The 22,789-nt window shown below is 33.8% G+C and overlaps 1 protein-coding gene across 2 annotated transcripts in view; it reads left to right on the top strand.

Moving 5' to 3' along the window:
* PKN2 (protein kinase N2) overlaps nucleotides 1–14,684 on the top strand; it is a 143,486-nt gene extending 128,802 nt beyond the window's left edge. For both annotated transcript variants that reach the window (XM_043875869.1, XM_043875870.1), the window contains exons 17-22: nucleotides 2,629–2,691; nucleotides 3,983–4,059; nucleotides 6,892–7,034; nucleotides 10,531–10,638; nucleotides 11,108–11,188; nucleotides 11,275–14,684. In XM_043875869.1, coding sequence (XP_043731804.1) covers nucleotides 2,629–2,691; nucleotides 3,983–4,059; nucleotides 6,892–7,034; nucleotides 10,531–10,638; nucleotides 11,108–11,188; nucleotides 11,275–11,478 — 676 coding nt within the window. In that variant the 3' untranslated portion in view covers nucleotides 11,479–14,684. The remainder of the gene's footprint in view (nucleotides 1–2,628; nucleotides 2,692–3,982; nucleotides 4,060–6,891; nucleotides 7,035–10,530; nucleotides 10,639–11,107; nucleotides 11,189–11,274) is intronic.
* Nucleotides 14,685–22,789: the final 8,105 nt, after the last annotated feature.

Below are 22,789 nucleotides of genomic sequence, written 5' to 3'. Positions count from 1 at the left end.
CGAATTACATAGTACCAATGAAACAATTAACCCCAGTGAAATACAAGAATAAAATGCTACATTGCAATACTTTATATCTGCAGTACCTCCCTGTAATCATTCAGATCTCACCTGCAATGTCATTTCTTTGAAGGTCCTTTCCTGAGTACTTTATCTAAAATATCACTGTATCACTAATGTCTAAATCAGGCCATTCTATTCTGTTTTATATTTTATGTTCTCCATACCACTTTATTTATATCTGAAATTGTCTTATTTACTTTTTACATTTTTATTGTCTGTTTCCACTCACTAAAGGGGCACAATGATGACTCTGTCTATTCTGTGTACTAGTGGAACACCTCAAGGGGAGGGGTAGCTCATATACTAAGGCAAACATATTCTTATTGCTTGAGACGGTGGAATTAAAATTAGTCCTAGCCTTGCTGTGTTCTAGCTATGTGATTTTAAATTAGAGCTTCATTTTCTGCTTCTGTGAAAATATTTATCTTAAAGGTTTAATTTGAAGATACTCCCTGTACTCAGTTATTTACTAAGTATCATTAGGACAACCTATTTACAAATAAACAAAAGGGAAATCAAGGTATTTTTATAATTGTCACAGTTTTGTTTTGCCACCAAAATAAGTTTGCTTCAAAAAAAAAAAAAAAGCTACCTAAGCAAGTTTAGAATCACATTGTTTTAATGGACTTCACTTCTGATAATTATTTAAGATCTAATGTATAATAATATTTATTAATAGTTGAATTTTAAAATTCTCAAAATTGTGGCTCCATCTTTGTAAAAATAAGTAAACACAAAACATAATTTTATTATCTATATGTACACATAAATGCATTCTAGAAGTTTGAAGAACAATCACCAAACTAATAAGAGCAGTTATCTCTGTGGATAGTAGTGGCGTTAGGATGAGATGGAGATGTATGAATGAAAAACTGTGCTTTGGGGTAGGGGTGTTATGTTTTTTATAGAGGAAATATCCTTGTATTACTTGTAAAATTAAGATTCTCTTAAGTGTCTCCTTGTAGGCTATTCTACACTGAAGACAGCCCTGCATTTTTTAATTCATTCATTTATGATTGACCTACCTCCTCATTCATTAAGGTTATTGTGTATCAAGCATTTTGCTCAGCGTTTAGGCTGAATTCTGAAAAAGACAAACATGGTCCAATCCCTAAAGAGTTAATATTCTAGCTTGGCTGAAGTTTTTCTAAGATCAAAACCTATTTAGCCAATTTCCAGACGTCTTCACCTGTCCCAAGGCAATTTGAGGTCAATATCTAAACACAAACTCACTTTCCCCACAAAATTTGGGCTACTTCTGTATTTTTTCACCTCTTCATTATAATAAAAAGGAAACCTTGAGAATCATCTTCAGCTTTTCCTTCTCCCTCATCCTTTATATTAATAGCTAATGAGACACTAAGTCCTGTTGTGTTCATTTTAAAGTTTCTCTTGAATCCATCTCTTATTCTCTTTGTGGTCACTACATTAGAGGTTCTAGTGATCTTTCATCTGTACTATCATTTTAGTCTTATCTGTTCCTTATCCCTCTGGATATCTACCTACTTGCACTCCAGCCTTCACACTACTATCAAGAAATTTTAACATAAATCTGATCATTCTGCTCTCTTTAATATGGTTTGATTCAGTATTGCTAAAAGAAGAATTTTCAGTACAGGCATACCTCAGAGATATTGCAAGTTCAGTTCCAGACCACTGCAATAAAACAAATATCATAATAAAGTGAGTCATGTGAATTTTCTGGTTTCCCAGTGCATTTAAGTTACATTTACACTATACTGTAGTCTATTAAGTGTATCATAGCATTGTCTTTTTAAAAAATGTACATACTTTAATTAAATACTTTGCTAAAAAATGCTATCATCTGAACCTTTGTGATAGTAATGTCAGAGATCACAGATCACCATAACAAACATAATGGTGATGAAAAAGTTTGAAATATTGAGAGAATTACTAAAATGTGATACAGAGACTTGAAGTGAGCAAATGCTGTTGGAAAAATGGCACCCATTGTGTTTCCATTCAGGGTTGCCACAAATCTTCAATTTGTTTTAAAAAAAAAACGAAACAGTTATCTGTGAAAATGCAGTAAAACAAGGTATGCCTTTGTTCATAATATGACAATCAGGGTCTTTTGCAACTAAATCTCGGGCTGTCTTCTCAGCCTCATCTTCCACTACTTCCCTCATATTTACTTCAGCCACAAACTTGTTATTGGTTGTCAAACATTCTATGCCTTGTACACTGCTATTCCTTTCCCTCTTAGGGGAATGCCCTATATTTCTCCCACAAAAGTTTAACATCCTTCTGCCTTTATAATGGCATATTGTAATTTTTTCTAAAGAACCAGATAAAATATCTACTCTAAGGACTTAAGTGACCCCACCCAGACGAAGTTAATGGCTTCCATTTTAGGGACTGTATTTTTCTTATTTTTAAAATACTTAGCACATATCTTACATGTCTGGCACATAGTAAGGACTCAATAAATATTTGTGAAACTTTAAGTTAACTAGAGTTCTGCTTCGAAGCATAAAAGTATAAACGCTGGGATTCAAAAGAGTGAGATTTATTAAAATTCTTTTGATTTAATTCTTGAAACAGATTTTATGCTGCATGTGTAGTTCTTGGGTTGCAGTATTTACATGAACACAAAATCGTTTATAGGTAAGTAAAATTTTGATACTTTTCTAATTGCTTATTGATATGAAGTAGAATTAAAGATGATTAAGAATAGTTTGTGTTTAACCATCTTCATAATTTTCTCTTTCATATGGTAAGTGATCACTAAAAACGTTAAAACTCAATTTTGAAAGACATAGTTAACACAATAATTATATGATGAACTTCTTTGTTACTGGTCCTCTGACCATTACCTAATTAGAATAGTGAGATTGTAAGCTGGCCTATGATATACAATTTACCAACAATATTCATCCTAGTGAATATTTATATTCAGTTGATCCACTATAGAAAATTTCTATAGGCTACTACTACTGAAAATTTGTTCATGATAAGTAGCTTGTGCCATTTTGCTTCCTTCATTAAGCCTTGCTTAATGAAGTGTACTTGAGGACATAGCTGATTAGCTGATTTATATACTGGCACAAACTCCTTACCAAATTGTAGACCAGTTAGAAATAGTTCATAGTCCAGCAAGTCGTCTGTGGGTAACACTTTGAATAGCATTGCTCTAGATCAGACAAATTGTAGGAAGGCCAGTCGGAATTAAAAGACTATAAACATGAGTTTATTCAAACTTCTAACAATGTTTTCAAGGTAATGGTTTCCTCATGACCTTATTTTACTCAACGAATAAAATATTTTCAAGTTAATTTGTAGTCATTTAGTATGACTTAATAACTTCCTCTTTATTTTGAATTATTCTCTTAGAATGTTAAACCTGCTTGTTTATACCTTATTTATGCTGTTCATTTGACAGTTCTTTCTTATGGATGGTATGTAGGGAATTCAAACAAGTCCGAGAGTTCCCTGGTGATCTAGTGGTTTGGATTCAGTGCTTTCACTACTGTAGACCAAGTTCAATCCCACATACGGGAACTGAGATCTTGCATGCCATGTGGCATGGCCATTAACTTATTTATTTATTAAGCTTGAATATCATGAAAGTATAAGTATCATGAAAGATACAGGAACTCTTTCTAAGCTTTAAAATATATATATTTAAACAGATAAAACATTTCTCTTAGATACATTCTTTTTTACATAATGGGGGAATATTCAGAAATTATATTTTGTAAAGTAATAATCTTGCCAAAAAAAGAAAATGAATATTTATAATATAATATTTATAGTAAATCTCAAACCATAATATGAAAAAACTCATTTTTTAGTAAAGAGAAAGTATAACTCATATTAAAATGATGTTTCTACTTTATTATCTACTGATTTTATTGATTTTTTTTTTTCATTTTGCTTTTTTTTTTATCCTGAACAGAGATTTGAAATTGGATAACTTATTGCTAGATACAGAGGGCTTTGTGAAAATTGCTGATTTTGGTCTTTGCAAAGAAGGTAATTGGATATTTTAAAGTGCCTTTTCTAATAAATTACTATTGCTTTGTGCTTTGGAAGTTTTCAAGTTTGTCTATGGAAAGCAAAATGTATTTTTTAATTTATTAAAAATGAAACTTTATTGAGATGTTACAGATTGTTCATATATATGTTATATATATGATGTTATATAATCTATAACATTATTACGAATTTATTCTGTGAACATGAATAAGATTGGGTTTTCAGAAATCACAGTATGGAAAATAAGACTCTCTTTGTATGGTTAATAATTTTGTCACTACTCTAAGAAAGCATCGGTCAATCACCAGATTTTTGGCTTTGCTGGGATTGTGCTGAGTAAATTTAAATTACATATGCCTAAAAACCTCTCCTGCCTCTTAAAACTTTTAACATTTTAAATAGGAAAAAAGGCATATGCCTCAAGAATCTTTTATATGTGTGTGTGTGTGTGTGTGTGTACACAGAGGTAAATAAATATCCAAACTGGGAAAATTTGAATCATATGTAGCATAAGAAATAAAAAGCATGGGCTTAGGCACCACCCTTGAATCCTGACTCTGACACTTATTTGCTCTGTGTCTTTGGACAAGTTACTTCTAACCTCATGGAGTCTGTCTTCTCAGCTATAAAATAAATGTAATTCTTCTTGTTTAGGAGTATTATGACAACTAGAGATAGTGCCACAGTTTGTGGCACTGTGCCTAATATAGTAAATAGGTACATTTAATATATTGTATTGTAGGAAACATTGTCTCCCTCTCTATACCCTGGTACTTCTTGTTTCTTATTCAGCTTTCTTTCCACCATATACTGTAGTGCTCGGCACATCTTAAGTATTTAGTGAATATTTAATTAATAAGCAGTTGAATAAATGAATGAATGAATTTTGTAAAGCTTTGTCCATTATTTACCCACTGACCTCCTAATTATTGAATCCAGTGAAAGTTTTTTTCTTTTATTTGATCTCACTGTATTGGACATGTATCGGACACTGTTGACTGAAATGGTTTTGCTCCTAGGAGTCTGGACTTAGTCCATTGCTATTCTTAGGTAGTTTTTAGCTAGCAATTATATACTAATGATTCCCAAATCTATCATTTCCTTTCCAAACATAAATAGTCAACTATCTACTGGACAGTTTTACTTGAACAGTCAGTCAGTAGGTACCTGAATCATTATCCAAACAGAAATAGTTCTTTTCCTCAGTCTCATTTGCAGTTGATGGCGCCATAATCCTCCCAGTCACCCAATCTGAAAATGTGAAATTGTTCTGGACTGTCTCCTCTTCATTACTTTCCACATCCAGTTAATCACCAGATTGTATTGACATCTACCTCCTTGATGTTTGGTTTTTTTTCAAACAATATTTAAGTTTTTCATCTCCCCTCTACTCCCCTCTCCCTTTCTACTCCCCTCTATTTGCAATCATCATCTTGTTTTAACAAGGCTACTTTAATAGCCTCTTAACTTTTCTGTCTCTGTTCTTTTTCTTCCTCAAATTTCAACCTGCCCTATTGCTAAAATACAAAAGAGGCCCATATAAATTCAAAGCTGAGCATGGTACGTCCCTACTGAAAACCTTCAGTGGCAAAGACGTGATATATATTGCCCCACCTGATCTGCCAGCCTCCTTCTCCAGCCAGATCTCTCGCAGCTTTCTTCTTAATACCTTCTGTTCCAGGAAACCAAACTGCTTACAGTCTTTGTTTTTCCACCACTATGACTTATCTCAGTCTATTTGCTAACATCTCTTCATCCTTTATGCTTCTCAGGTATCACCTGTGCATATAAGTTACCTGAGACTCTCCTTCTGTCTCAAGTACCAAGTCAGCTTTCTAACACTTTAGAATACGTTCAGACATTTTCTTCAATAAGTACGATTTTATTTGACTAATTTATTACTATATTTTGAGGAACATATTTGGGCTTCCCTTGTAGCTCAGTCGGTAAAGAATCTGCCTGCAATGCAGGAGACCCAGGTTCAGTTCCTGGGTCAGGAAGATACCCTGGAGAAGGAAATGGCATCCCACTCTAGTATTCTTGCCTGGAGAATCCCATGGACAGAAGAGCCTGGCAGGCTACAATCCATGGGGCCACAAGAGTCAGACACGATTTAGTGACTAAATATGAAGAATGTATTTAGAAAACCAGTTAGCTAAAATGTTAATACTGTATTTCTATATAATATGATACACTCATTCAACTCTTGATTATCCAGTTGTTTGCTTTTGGTAGTTTTCAGACTATACTCAATGCAATTTTTATAATAAAGCAAGTAAGTATATTTTAAAAATTTAGTTGACAGGGTAGAAATTAAAGTTTAGAATAAGTTTTTTTTTTCTTTTGTAACTTCTTAGCAGTGCTTATAAAGTAATGACAAGAAAGAAAAAATAAGTGGTAAAATGAAACATGGAAATTTTATTTATTTTTATCCATTAATTAAATAATAGAGTTGCTTTTGCACAGTTTACTCCATATTAATTCTTAGCATTTTCTTTAAAATCTTTTTCCTGGGCTACCCTAGTCGTCTAGTGACCAGGACTGTGAGCTGTCAGTACAGGGGATCTGGATTTGATTCCTGGTCAACGAGCTAGATCCCACGTTCCACAGCTAAAAGATCCTGCATGCTGCAACTAAAGATTCTATATGCTGCAGCTAGGATCTGGTGAAGCCAAAAATAATAAATATAAAAAAAGACTCTTTGATGTATTTTGGGTTTGATCACCATGCACAAATGTACATCTTTAATTTTGCTTCCTAACGATATCTTCTGACTCTTATGCTAGATTTTTTCTTTTCTAACAAATATTTGAATTTTATCTTTTTCAGGAATGGGATATGGAGACAGAACAAGCACATTTTGTGGCACTCCTGAATTTCTTGCCCCAGAAGTGTTAACAGAAACATCCTATACAAGGGCTGTAGATTGGTGGGGCCTTGGTGTCCTTATATATGAAATGCTCGTTGGTGAGGTAAGTAGTATAAGATAGATAAAAGGGAAAGATTGAAAGAACAAAGCATGTCATTTATAAAACCACTTAATATGTTTCCTGCATAAGTATAACTTACGCTTTATAAATACTTATATGTATTAGTAATGCTTATGATCCTATATTACCTTCACTGTCTTTTTTAGGTTTTTATATTTGCGGAATATATACCAGTGTTTTGAAAATAGTTTAATTTAGTGTTGCTATGGGCTTCCCAGATGGCACTAGTGGTAAAAAACCTGCCCGCTTGTGCAGGTAGACGTAAGAAATTAGGTTCAGTCCCTGGATTGGGAAGATACCCTGGAGAAGGGCAAGGTAACCCACTCCAGTATTCTTGCCTGGAGAATCCCATAGACAAAGGAGCCTGGTGGGCTCCAGTCCATGGGATCACAGAGCATAGGATGCAACTGAAGTGCTCTAGCACACTCGCATGGTTATATTTTATGATTTTTAAACACAGTCATACATAACTGATCGTTTCATAGGAAATAGAAAGCAGGAAGACTGATAAGAGGAATGTATTCTGTATCTATAAAGAAATGTCAGCTATACATTGGTTGGAAATAAATGTTACTTTCAGAAGCAATATAGCAGAATTGAAGAGGTTAACATTTTTTTCCTACTATTTTCTTTATATTAATTTAAAATAAATTTCTGAGGATAAGTTAGTTTTACACAGAAATTGTTACCACTTAGAAAACAGTGAATTATATTTAATTAATAAAACAGTAAGAAGAAGTTACTATTTTGTTATAAATTGTTGAAAATGATGAATTAGGATGGAATTAAGAAAGAGTAAATATTTAGACAAGTAATTGAAAACTACTTAGATGGGCTTGATGGTCTTGAGATGAAAGAAAAATTTTCTTAGGGAATTGGTTCCTTGTTCTACAGTTTTTCCAATGCCAGTGACCAACCTTGTACATTCTAAGCATGAAAAAAACTAGTAGCTGAATGAATGAATGAATGAATGGCTAAATTGTTGAATGTCAGACATTTCTAGTTTTGCTCTGTGATTGTCATTTAATGGCACATATCCCAAACAAGTAAATAAATGATTTTAGTTCATCCACTGACGGTGCCTTTTGATATGTAAATTGGAATGGAACTTTGGGAAAGATTGAAAAGAAATAGTGAATTAAAATATATATTATGTGCTAGGTAGGCACTGTTCTATGTGCTTTATAAGTATTAGCTCACTTAATTTTTCATCAACCTTTAATGATCTCAGTAGTAGTCTTATGTTTATTTCCAGATGCATAATTAGAGACACAAAGAAGTTAGTAACTTTAAAGTTATACACCTCTGATATAGTGGAGCTTGGATTTTAACTTAATCTCTAAACCACTGTACTTTGCTGCATCCAAGATAGGGTATCCACACAAATTTATTTCACCTCTGTTTAGAAAAGAGAAAAGCATACAGTGCTTTAAGGCAGAAAGATATATTTAACACCTTATTCACAGTTTTCTTTGCTTTCTACAAGTGCCAGAGGTAACCATAATAGTTGTTTCTATAAGCTCTGACATACTTAAACTTTTTTTAAGTAACATTTTTGTTGCTTTTTTAAAAAATTTAGTGTTCAATTATGTATGAGATTTGTTACCAAAAATTAGGTGCTTGCTTAAAATTTACTCTTCATATTGGAGATGACATGCAAAATATGAGAGTCTACTATCAAATACTATAGAATTAAGAGCCAATTAATTTTACTCCCCCTGATTCTAAAGTATCTGGGAGATTTGGCACTGAACAGTGAGGAAGTTCCTGTTTCATATTGTTTAAAGGAACTTCTCATTGGTTAAGCTCTTACTAGGAGATAAAAGAGTGAATCTGGCTATTTCTTCACAATTGCCTTTTGCAATTTTATTTCTTTTTAGCACCTCCATAAAAGGAGAATTGGGAAAAGAAACTTAAAATTCATTGGTACATATATTTTGTAATTTTATAGCACTGGTGAAATCTTAGCATTACCTTTTCTTAAATTTATAGAAGTGAAGTTTGGCTAAAGTTTATATCTAATTCCTCTATTATTACAAATGATTGAAAACTTAACTGGATATATCATGTTTTCAAATTTGTATGAGTTGTGAGGATTTGAATCAACCCTAGGAATAAACTAACATATCAGATCTCCTTTCTCTGTGCCAAAGAAGAGTGAAGATACCAGAGAAGTTTAAAATAACCATAGATATTAGAATTAGATCCTTGACATCTGATCAGACTATTGAATTCTTTTAATGTGTGCTTAAAATAGATTTGTTAACCTTCCATTGTTAGCACTGTTAGCTTATAATCTATTTGCAGAAAAAAAACTTTAACAGTTTAACAAGTATGTAAATATATTTTCACTATTCAAAGACTTGTGGAGTGATATAGTTTTCAAACACAAAATTGACTTATCAGATAGGAGTCAAAATTGCTTCGTATTACCATTTGAAATTCTCATTGAAAATCCTTGTGAAAGAGGATTTTCCCCTGACTTACTGTCTCAATCCCAGAAATTATATTGTCCCATATAACAGGTATTCAATTTATGTATTTTGAGTGAGTAAATAAACAAACCTGATTTTGATACAGCAAGCCTGATAAAACCAAGTTTTATCAAACCAAAAGTGAAATTTTGATAACTGAAAAGTTTGAAATTTTCTTAGATACAAGCAATAAGATTAGCAGTTCAGTTTTAGTATGTTGGGTTCTGAAATGATTTTCACAGGTTCCTCAGGTCAGAGATCCCGCTCCTGTTGATACTGCTTTCTGCTTGGCTCTTGTTCTTTAAAAATTAACAGGAAGTAAGCAGCCAAATCTAAGGTGTCTGAAATTCTGAGGTAATAAGTCATATTTCATAGCAATATTTTCAGTGTAGTTGAGAGTTTATCCCTATGTACAACAAATTGTTATACTGAATGTTTATTTAACTACTTTTTTTATTACTCAGCGTAATTAGTGTCACTCTGAGCAACCATCTTAACATTCTTCTGCTGAAATGCCTCAAGACCTGTTGTGTATAGAGCATTAAATATGCCTGGAAATAATGTGTTTTTTTGGCTCCTTTCAGTTTAATTTTGTTTACAGTTGCTTCTTAGTACAGGCAAATTGTCTCTAATTGTGTTTTGTTGTTATTATTTTGCTATTGACTGTGGAATTTGGAACACATTCATGTCTGATGTATTTCCACAAACTGTGCTTCCCTCTAGTAACACTTCACCTTATGCATTTCCTTCTGTCTTTCCACAAGATTTCAATAAGCGTATATGGTGTGTCCTCTGGATAATAGATATGTATCTATTGTGTGTCTGTTGTAGCTTCTTGTAGTCCTTATTTGTTTTGGTGGAGGGTTTTTGTTTGATTTTGTTTTTCCTTTTTCTTTTTCATATTTTCCTCACTGCATGGTTCTTTGTTGTATTTCAGAACCATGAATAGGTAAGATTTTACTGTATTGAACTCATTTTGACTAACTCAGGGGTATTTCTTCTAGTCTCCCTTTCCTGGTGATGATGAAGAGGAGGTATTTGACAGTATTGTAAATGATGAAGTAAGGTATCCAAGGTTCTTATCTACAGAAGCCATTTCAATAATGAGAAGGGTAAGAATTTTGTTGTAATATATATGTTTTATTTATAAAATAAATACAATACTCAAATACTTTGGCCACCTGACGTAAAGAACTGACTCATTGGAAAAGACCCTAATGCTGAGAAAGATTGAAGGCAGGAGGAGAAGGGGACAACAGAGGATAAGAGGTTGGAAGGCATCACCAACTCGATGGACATGAGTTTGAACAAGTTCAGGGAGTTGGTAATAGACAGCAAAGCCTAGTGGTATTGGACAGGGAAGTCCATGGGGTTTCAAAGAGTCAGACACGACTGAGCGACTGAACTGACTGATACTAAGAATATTTCCCAGTAGCATTTTAGAAATTGTTTTTCAGTCATAGGTGTTCATGGTTTAGACAAACACATACCAAAAGAAACTCTAAAAGGTTGCAAGTTATGAGAATCCTTCTCAGTGAATCTCTGGTTTTATATTTACTTTCTTCCTTTATATTGTGTTAGTTATTAAGAAGAAATCCTGAGCGACGCCTTGGAGCTGGTGAAAAAGATGCAGAGGATGTGAAAAAACACCCGTTTTTCCGAGTAAGTGTGAAAGTTTAAAAATTTTTTGATACTCTAGCAGTTAGAAGTAGGAAACTAAACTGGTCATTTTCTATTTTGTAATCCAGCTAATTGATTGGAGCGCTCTGATGGACAAAAAAGTTAAGCCGCCATTTGTACCTACAATTAGAGGACGGGAAGATGTTAGTAATTTTGATGATGAATTTACCTCAGAAGCACCTATTCTGACTCCACCTCGAGAACCAAGGATACTTTCAGAAGAGGAGCAAGAAATGTTCAGAGATTTTGACTACATTGCTGATTGGTGTTAAGTTCCTACACACTGTGAAACCAAGCAGACTGACTCACAAGAAGACCTCTTAAAAATAGCAGCCCTTCATTTGCTCTCTGTGCCAACAAAAGCTTCTGAGTTTTTTTTTTTAAACATATGAAGATGTGTTTAAAAGTACTATTCTAATACCTTCTTGAAAAGTGGCTTTTCAATATATTTTAAACAAAATTCTGAACACTGGAAACAGTTTCATGGAGTTTAAGCTGAATGAACATCAGTCATGAAAATCTATCACAAATGAATACTTTTGGATCAATAGTCTTATTTTTTAAAATCAGAGGGGGAAAAAACACTCTTCTACAGTTCCTAGCTTTGCCGTATGCCTGCCTTAAATGGAAGGAAAATTAATTAGTTAATTTTCCTTAGGTGTGTTTTACAAAAAGAGGAAAAGAGGGCCTAGGATGTTATTACTATTCACACATAGTATGATTCTGTTTGAATAAGGCAAATGCTCTTATTTTTTTAAAGAAATTACTGTAATATCCAAAAAAATGTAGTAATAGTTTGTGCACATTTTGGGGCTTTTTTTAAAATGAAATGAATTGATGTCTTGTATTATACATTTTCTATATTTATTAGAAAATTTTTATTGCCTTATCTTTACCAACCATGTAAGAGCCTCATAGCTTTCCAACTGAGCTATTTGCCAAACAATCTTGTTAAATCAACCATGCTGAAACAAACAGGAACAACTAAACATCTGCATTTACTTAAAATTTTAAGAATGAGGACTTAATGATCATCCTGAACCAAGATACTGTTACCTGTATGCATTCCCAAAGTCTAGATTCTTAGTACATTCAGTCATACTTTCTTCCAGAATCAGTGAACTGATTGCTCCTTTTTTTGATACGCATTGTACATTTATCAACCTAGTTCATCTTGTTCTTGTGTCTACTGTAGAAGGGAACTATATCTTTGTTAAAACATATGGATTATCATTGTATACATGCTGTGAACATGTATATGTGCAAGTTGTAATGTATTCTATGTTGTAGGTTTATTATTTAATTTCACCACTTCATCACTTTTGTACAGTGGCCAAGCAGACACCTCAGACTCCAGCATTTACATTAAGTGCATTTGTACATTTTAGGCCACTGGATCCAGATTTTATATTGGCAGTTACTGAGGGCAGAAGCAATATATTATAACAGAATGTATAAATATTTTTGATAAAACAGTCTATATTTTATAAAAATTATTATAACACTAAAGCTGTACCTCAAAAGTTTCAAAAATAATTTGATCAAATACTTTGTACAAGGATCCATTTGTGGCTTTTTAATGCCCTTATAGGAAAGTCTTTTTGCAAGCCATGACTTTTCTACTTGCCTGGAGTTTTGGGTTTTTTTCTTTGTTTTGTTTCAATTATTTTCCCTCCTAGTCCATGACTTTATTGTTTTTCCTTAGTTCAATAATAACATCTTTGATTCCATGCTTAGCATGTTAGGGTCGTCATACCTCAGGAATAGCAAGTTGTTAACTAACCAATAATGAATTAACGATTTAATCACTCTTGTCTTATGTCTTAAAAAAATGCTGAAGTTTAAATCCTATGAGAAAATGAAATCCTGTTGATTTATAGAGGTTTTTTGAGCTTAAAACATACATGAATATTCTGCCTTGCCAGGGTATGTTGGCATGTCTTTGCTGTACTCTGAGAACAGTTAAAATTGTTCAGAGATAATTTCTATTTCCTTATAAATTGATTATAAACCATGTTCCCTTGGGGGAAAATCTTATAGGAAAAGGGAGCAATATGTTGTTTTAAAATTATTTTAAAATGCCAGTTCACTTCCTTGGTAAAGGACAGTAGAGGATCTTAGCTAAACTGTCTGCTTTTAATTTAAACAGTGTTAATACAACATTAAAAAAACACTAAATACTTTTGAGGTACAGTCTGCTCACCTTTTCTGGTTCTCAAATATGCATAGAAAGCAATGTCTAAAATAGGTTTTTAGCATTAAAAACTGACATAGCATTTTGTAACTACACAATGTACAGAATTTTTTTTTTTTTAATTAAAGTCAATCACTAAAAAAATTAGAGGGCAGGGTATATTCACACAATTAAGCTGAAGAAAGCACTAATTTTTTTTTCTGTAGTTTAAAAAATATATATATTTTAGTCAGATTTAAAATTTTTAAACTCTATAGAGTGTAAATATATTTTGTTATTACTGTATGTGTAAGTGACTGCTCGAGCACTTTGTAAGGAAATTAGGATATTTTAGAATGGTACACTATGCATTCAAATGAAATGTGCCTTTATGTCATTTTAAGAAAAAGTGTTTTGCAGTCATAAATTACCACAAATGCACAAATTAAAGTTTAAATAGATTGTAATTTGTAACTTTGTTTTTAAGTATTATTTCCTTTTGGAAACTTACTATTGGTCAAAATATGTATTAGCTTTACTATATTCAAGATCTTGAAGACAAGTTGACTTTAGTTAATCTTCTTGCAGGTACTTTTAGTCCTGGGGAAGGGCAAAATCATTAAGACTCAAACCGAATTTTCTACTTCACTGGTAATACTGGGAAATTTTTTCATTTTTTTCCTGTAAGTTTAGTAGTATCTTTCATTCAGTGTTTACTTATGCAATGCCTTCTGTGTGCTGGACACTAAGGATAGAAAAGTACAAAAAAGAAAGCACCAAAGTCTTCATAAATGATGAGTGGTATACATCAGTGCTAAAATGTATTATATGTACTTTTGTTTGAGATTAATTTATTTAATTTTAGGACATGACTTTTTGAAAATAGGTAAATGAAAACAGATTGCTAGCCATTTTGTAGTCATCTTATTCAAAAATTATGAATGGAATATTTTAGAAATGTAAAAAAGATCCATGCTATCTCTGTGACACAAATTAAGGTCATAATGTAAATCACCATTATATGTTGACTAAATGAAAGCTGCATTATAGATTGAAGTCTAACAGGAGTTTTACAAGTGCTGCTAATCTTTCCAAAGCACTGAGGGGTGAGTATGAGAAACCCAAAAGAACAAATGCCAACCCATGGATCGTATTTTTAATTCAGAATTCTTATTTACCTTCTAGCTATTTTTTGATATCTAGTGTTTCTCTGATATAAGCTTCATATGTATATACAAATATATCTATGTGTAACATATGTATATAAATATATACATATATAAATAGAGGTAAGTTTTTAAAGTATCTTCTAAGTGTCAAAAATCTTGCATGATTTCTACTTCTAGTATCATGACTAAGTAGAAGCTCTCAGACATCCAAAAGGACACATATTTTGAGTCATTGCTAGTCTCATTAAAGATAAAAGTGGTCTCTGGCAATTCCTCACTCCAAAGTAGTCAAAAAACTTTTGAGCATGAATCTGGACACACTAGGGCTTCAGCATCTAAGAGTTAGGGAGTATCCAAGCACAAGAGTGAGAATACTCAGAGATGGGGAGATTAGTCCAGAGAAGTTGGAAGTTGGAGAGGATAAGAGCCAGGATGGCGGGTCGCTGACTTTGGAAATGCAGGCACTCAGAATAAATAGAGTAGCCAAGGATGAATTTCTGTAGCACCACCATTATGGGGATAACAAACTTTGGAATTGCAATGGAACTTACATTCTGTGCTAAAATTCTCTAGAGGAGCTCAAGTCCTATTTTACATATCACTTTTTCTACTAGTAGAATCAAATATTTTCTGAATGAAAACTTCTCCGGGATGGAAATATATAGGATTTTCACAAATTAAAATCAAGCAATACACTATCACAGATCACTAAATAGATGAGTGACAGGAAGTTATCTTTAATGAAGCCAATAAAAAAAGCAAATATAGATATCCCCTTCAAAAGATTGCAAATATTAGGATCCTTAGATGCAGAATATAACTATATAAAAATGTTTATATGCCTAAAATTTACCGCATAAGTATGTAAAATGATATTTGAAAGAAATTAGCATTTTAAAAATATATATATATAATTGACCAAGCTTGAAACTCAGTGGAAGCATTACAGCAGATGAGACAGGTGAAGAAAGAACTTAGTAAGTCAAATAAAGTGATGAGAAAATGAAAAATACGAAAGGAGGTTTAAGAGGTATGGAAGATGGAAGGGAGAGACTCAATCAGAAGAAATGGAAGAGAGGCAGTATGTAAGAGATAACGGCTGTGAATTTCCCAGAGATGAAAAATATTTAAGAAGTACCATATTCTCCATGCAGAAACTTAAATTTATGCATAGAATCGTTGTGAAGCTGCAAACCACAAAGACAGCATCTTGAAAATACGCAGGGGGAAAGGACTAATAGCATAAGGGCTTCCCTGATGACTTCTACTTCTAGTATCAGTAGACTGACAGGCAGACGGTAGCCTGCCTGCAATAACAGGAGACCTGGGTTCCATCCCTAGGTCAGGAAGACCCTGTGGAGAAGGAAATAGCTCCCACTCCAGTATTCTTGCCTGGACAATTCCATCATTGTAGTGAAACTGCAGACCGCAAAGACAACATTTTGAAAATACCAGGGAGAAAGGACTAATTATCTATGAAGGAAAGACGACAAACAGTTAACTTTTCAATAGCAACAATAGAAGCAGTGGAATATTAATTTCAGAGCATTGAAAAATGAAATGTCAACCTGGAATTGTGTAGAAAGTAAAACTTATTTTTTTAAGAAACAGAGCAATTTAAAATATTTTTTAAAAGAGGGTTTGGATCAAGAGTCGCACTCAAAAGGAAGAAAGAAAATGAGCCCAAAATGATGATCTAAGATACAAAAAAAGGCTTGTAAGCAAATAAAATGGTAAACAAGGAAATCTAAATAAACCAAGTCCACACATAGAAGCCTTTTTCCCCTAGGTTAAGTCAACAGAAACCTGGATAGCAAATGTAAGAAAATGGAGAGAAAATCAGAGCTAAAGTATTCTATTGTGTTGTTGGGGTGTCAAGGTATTGATTAACTTTAGTTAAATGTATAATTGTAAAATGTCAAGGATATTCACTGAAAGAATATAGTGTATATAAATTCTAAATCAAAGATAAGATTGTAGAAGTCTAAATGTATAGCAATATAAATAGAGAAAGCTGACTGACTAGTTAAAAGTAAAAAAGGAAATTGACTTTATAATGTTTACAAAAAGATCACTCTAAAATATACATACATAGAGAAGTTGAATGTAAAATTAGGAGGAAATATATATGATGCAAAAACCAGTCAAACTGAAGCTGTGCTGGCGTTACTTAATATCGAACAAAACCGATTTTAGACGCATCTCGAAAAAAGGACTTTTTGTCACCTAGAGTGGAGTGTTTCTACACAATGATAAAAGATTGAATTCACCGAAAAGGTACAGTAATTCAAAGCACATAGGTATCTAATAAAGTAGTCTCTAAATACAAACTTTAAGAGCTACTTAAAAATAACAAATATTCATTAGGGTGGAAGAGTTCAACTCACATTCTTGCACAACAGACTTTTTAATTAGCAAAGATAAAATGTTGAAGAAAACAATAAGCTTGGTCCAATGGGCTTACATAGATTTCTGCATCCAACAATTAAGAGAATCTACATTCTTTTCAAATACATTTACATTTACAAAATGGAACATTTACAAAAATTGCACAAATTATAAAATTGTACCAATTATATTTTCTAACAAGTTTGAACAAAAAGATTAAATATGTATAATTTTATCTCATAAATATTGATATAAAAATACTAAAAAAAAATTACCAAATCAGATTCAGTGATATATGCGAAACACACTTCCATTAGCAAATTAAGGATGGCTTAGTATTAGAAAATCTATAATTGTCATTTACCATAGTAACAGGTTATAAAAGAAAAGGTAATAGATTTAGATACAGCTGATGACATTCATGCTTTAATAGGGCATGGCAGAGTTGGTTAAACTGATAAGTGATATATATAGTAAAACAAAAAACACAAGTAACGAAACTCAATGGCATCATCCCATATGAGGAAACATTCTCTTTAAAACTGGGGAATAAGGCTAGAATGCCTGTCTTTACTACTTTTCAACATTGAACTCTGCTACTCTCAATAATATAAGCATTCAAAGGAGGGTGTAAAATGGTTATTATTTGCAAGTGATATGATTATCAACCTAGAAAACTTAAAGACTACAATTAGCTAACAATTATAGTTTATCTAAGATTCTGGTTATAAGATGAAGATACAAAAAGCCGGTGACATGTCTTTGGATCATTATCAAGTAATTAGAATACAAAATATTTTTAAAAAACAACCTTACAATAGCCACAAAATTTAAATTACCTAAAAATAAATTAACAAAAGATGTGCAAAATCGGTTGTTTTTGTTTTCAATTCTTTACGGGGAGACATTAAAGAAAACCTAAGTAAATGTAGAAATATCCCATCTTATCATGTGCTGCCAAGTTTTCCTCAGATTGCTCTGTAGGTTTAATGCAACTCCAGTCAGAGTTTCAACATTTTTTTTGGTAGAACTTTACAAGTTCATTCTAAAATTTATATGGGGCTTCCCTGGTAGCCCAGCACTTAAAGAAGCCGCCTGCAATGCAGGAGACCCCGGTTCGATTCCTGGGTTGGGAAGATCCCCTGGAGAAAGGAAAGACTACCCACTCCAGGATTCTGGCCTGGAGAATTCCATGGACCGTATAGTCCATGGAAAGTTTATATAGAACAAAAAGTCAATAATAGTAAAGAATAGTTTAAAAAATTTCTGAAGAACAAAGAGGAGAAGGAATTTACCCTACCACATATGAAGAATTTAAAAAGGGTAGCAATTATTGTAGAATTGGTACATATTACAAATTAAACAGTAAGGCCAAGGAAGAGACCCACACATATATATATAGAAATTGATATGTAAAAGAAGCAGCCTGGGGACTTATTTGGTGGCACAGTAGATAAGAATCCGCCTGCCACTGCAGGGGACATAGGTTCAATCCCTGGTCTAGGATGATCCTGGAGACAGCTAAGCCCATGCCACAAGAGAAGCCCCCACAGTGAGGAACCTGCACACCACAATAAAGAGTACCCTACTCACCACAACCAGAGAAAGCCCACACAAAGCAGTGAAGACAAAATCAATCAATAAAAATTTTTTAAAAGCAATATGGCAGTTTAGTGGAGAAAAATAATGTTCCATAGATAGAGCCAGGAAAATTGCTTATCCATATGGAAAGGAAAAACAAAACTGAATTTCTGTGTCATGCCATCCTAAAATTTCAAATGAATTTTAAAAATGTCAAAAGTAAGACATGAATCAGTGAAAATATACATAGGTGAAGAAAGCACTAAACTGTAAGAAAAATTTATAATTCAACCATAGTAAAATTCAAAAGTTCTGTTTGTGAGAAGACATCATAAAGTAAAAAGGCAAGTCACAAACTGGAAGATTATTTCCATCATGTAACAGAATGATAGCTAATATACATTAAAAGTTCCTGAAATTCAATAAGGAAGACAGTGACAAAGTTCAAAAGATATGAACAGATATTTCACGTGAACAGTGTATGTGTCCAATCTCAACTGTTCTTAGAAACTACAAAGTGAAGACCATACTGAGATAAAATGTGCTGTGCTCAGTCGCTCAGTCGTGTCCAACTCTTTTGACCCTGTGGACTGTAGCCCACCAGACTCTTCTGTCCATGGGATTATGCAGGCAAGAATACTGGAGTTGCCGTTTCCTCCTCCAGAGGACCTTCCCAACTCAGGAGTTGAACCCACATCTCCTGTGATTCCTGCATTGGCAGGTAGATTCTTTACTGCTGAGCAATTGCACACATTCAATTGGCAAAAATTTTACATTCAGCTCATATCAAGTGGTAGAGATGGAGTGGAACAATGAGATCTTGTGTAAATTGTTGTGAGGAGTATAAAGAAATAGCCACTCTGGGAACACAATTTGGTATTATCTTGTAAAGTTGAACATTTACACACTTTGGTACCCAGCAATTCAACTTGAGTACTATAGCCTTCCCAGGTGGTGCGGGTGGTAAAGAATCCGCCTGTCAGTGCAGGAGATGTAAGAGACATGATTTCAATCCCTGTGTCGGGAACATGCCCTAGAGTAGGAAATGGCTACCCACTCTGGTATTCTTTCCTGGAGAAATTCCATAGACAGAGGAGCCTGGTTGGCTCCAGTCAATGGGATTGCAAAGAGTTGGACATGTCTGAGCACACAGTGCACTGTACCCTAAAGAAACTCTCTGTAATGCACACAGTACTGTTCTAGCACTATTTGTAAGCAAAATTGGAAACAACCCAAATACTTATCAGTGGAAGAAAATGGTTTAATAAAATATAATTAAACCGTGAAATATTATAGAGTGATGAAGATCAACTGCCCCATAGTGAACAGTACAGAAGAGCAAAATATGTGAAAGAAGCTAATAAAGATTATGTACAGTGTCATATAAGTTTTTAAAAGTTAAAAATTAAGCCAAACCAAACATAAATGTGATAAAAAAGAAAAAAAACATTGCTTTTCTTTTCAAGCAAGTAATTGTTGAACAAAAATAAAGATAGGATTATCTGATGAAAGAATATGATAGTGGTGGAATACACATGATGATGAGCTGACTCATTGGAAAAGACCCTGATGCTGGGAAAGATTGAAGGCAGGAGGAGAAGAGGGCAGCAGAGAATGAGATGGTTGGATGGCATCACTGACTCAGTTCAGTTCATCAGCTCAGTCATGTCCGACTCTTTGCGACCCCATGGACTGCAGCACACCAGGCTTCCCTGTCCATCACCAGCTCCTGGAGCTTGCTCAAACTCTTGTCCATTGAATCGGTGATGCCTTCCAACCATCTTATCCTCTGTTGACACTTGAGCAAACTCTGGGAGATAGTGAAGGACAGGGATGCCTGGCATGCTGCAGTCCATGGGGTCGCAGTCAGACATCACTTAGCAACCGAACAACAATGATACTGACAGGTAGAAGGTTAGATCTTCAGTTTGGATGGTGATTTAATCAGTTCAGTCATATTAATAAATTATATACTCCCCACCATCTTGAATCCTCACTTTTCTCCTTTTCTACCTTATATTGCCATCTCCATCAAACTGTTTAATGTATAGCCTCAGCCCCCTGCTCCTCTCTTGCTTCTTAACCCTGCTAAACCCATCCAAATCTGTATTAAATCTGTTTCTGCATCTAAACAACCATGCTAACTTGTCTCACTACCATGAAGTGAGCCAATACTAAATTTCCTTAGTCTGGTGGTTCTCAAACTTCAGAGTGTATTAGAATCTCAGAATCATTGGATGAACTTGTACATGAGCCTTATCAATCAGATTGTTCGTTTTGTTTTTTGATTTTTTGTTTTTTTTGATACTGGTTTGTATGAGTTCTTTGTTTATTTTGGATACTAACTCTTTCTCTGATACGTGGTTTGCAAACACTTTCTCCCATTCCATAGGTTGCCTTTTCGTTTTGTTAATTTTCTCTTGCTGTGCAGTAGCTTTTTGGTTAATATAGTCCCACTTACCTATTTGGCTTTTGTAGCTTGTGCTTTTGGTATCATATCCAAAAAAAATCATTGCTCAGACCAATGTCAGAAAACTTTTTTCCTATGTATTCTTGGAGTCTTATGGTATTAGATCTTAGGTTTACATCTTTAATCTGTCTTGAATTAATTTTTGTGAATGGTGTCAGACAGAGATCCAGTTTCATTTTTTTGCACATGGTTATCCAGTTTTCCTAGCACGCTGTGTTGAAGGGGCTATCTTTTCCCCGTTGAGTGTTCTTGGATCTCTTGTCAAATATTAATTGATTATAAATGTGGCGGGGGGCTTATTTCTGGACTCTGTACTGTGCTATGTCCACTTTTATGCAAGTACCATGCTGTTTTAAATAGCTATGTATATAGTTTAAGATGAGCAAATGTGAATGAATGCCTTTGGTTTTCTTCTTTCTCAAGATTACGTTGGTCGTTCAAGTTTCCTTTTGTGGCTCCAAACAAATTTTTTGGATTATTTTTTTCTATTTCTGTGGAAAATATCATTGGAATTGTGATGGAGACTGCACTGAATCTATAGATAACTTTGAGTAATACAGATGTTGTGTATAGAAACACAACTGATTTTTATATGTTGATTTTACATCCTGTAACTTGACTGAATTTGTTGATTAATTCTAATTTTTTTTGTTCAGTCTTTGGGGTTTTCTTTATATAATATCATGTAATCTGCAAATAACGACAATTTTACTCCCTTCTTTCCAATTTGGATGCCTTTTCATTTCTTGCTCAACATTTTTCTCACTCCAGTTTTGATTGCTTGCTGACTTTGCTGTAGCTTTATTTGCTTATACATTGGAGCCAGAAATACTGTCTTTATGTCAAAGCAATCAGTTTGTCCTCCAGCATCAAAACACATTGCCATTATTAAGTTGAACATAAGTTTTAAGTGATGGGTTTGCATCTAGGAACTGTGTTGTATACCCCACCCAAAAGTACGTGTGTGTGTGTGTGTATGTGTGTAAACATCCGTGTCTCAAGTTTTTAAGTATTAGGATCACTTAGCAAAAACACCTGTGAAAGGCATGTGTAATTGAGACCAGCTGAGAGACAATTCACCTGGCTCGCTTATCATGTTCACTCTGAAAAATTGATTTATTAAGAGATGGAGTAAAATAAGAGACAAACTGGTAGCAAAATTTACTTTTCTTTCTCTCGTATGGGTGTACATGCCAAGTAAATATTCGTATAAATATGTGCTTGATGTTGCCAAGGAAATATAATTATGTAATTTGTAAAACAACCTCTCCTCTCTTCAGATAATCAGCACTGTGTATCTCCTAGGCATGAACACACATAAACAGAAAGAAATCCAAGCTATCAAGATCACCATCTTGGCACTGGGCTTTCCAGGGCAGTTTAAGTGTTCCCATTTTCACTGACTTTTTAGATCTTGCCTTTTGCCCCCACCCACTTTCTATTCAGTTCTACTCTATTCACTTGCTTGTCATCCTAATCAGATCTCTGACCTGAAACCATTGCCTACTTGTGACCTTAGTATTACCACTTTTCCCTGTTTTTAGAAACACAATAGTAATATTTAAAAATTTTAGTATTCTACCATATATGAGTGCATTTAATCCCCAAGCCTGTCCCTGAGAAGTTGGCCGAGTGAAGTAAGTTGCCCCAGCTCATACAGCTGCTAAGTGGCAGAGCCGGAACCTTGACCCCTTCTTTGCCCAGTGTGGTTTTTTTTCTGTATGCTACAAACCTTTTAAGTTGGTTTTAAATTAGACCAGTCGATAGTCAACTCCCCTTGAAAGTAAGATGAAGACAGAATA

This window comes from Cervus elaphus, chromosome 20, assembly GCF_910594005.1.
Source record: "Cervus elaphus chromosome 20, mCerEla1.1, whole genome shotgun sequence".
NCBI lineage: Eukaryota > Metazoa > Chordata > Mammalia > Artiodactyla > Cervidae > Cervus > Cervus elaphus.
This window is presented reverse-complemented; position numbering and strand designations above follow the sequence as displayed.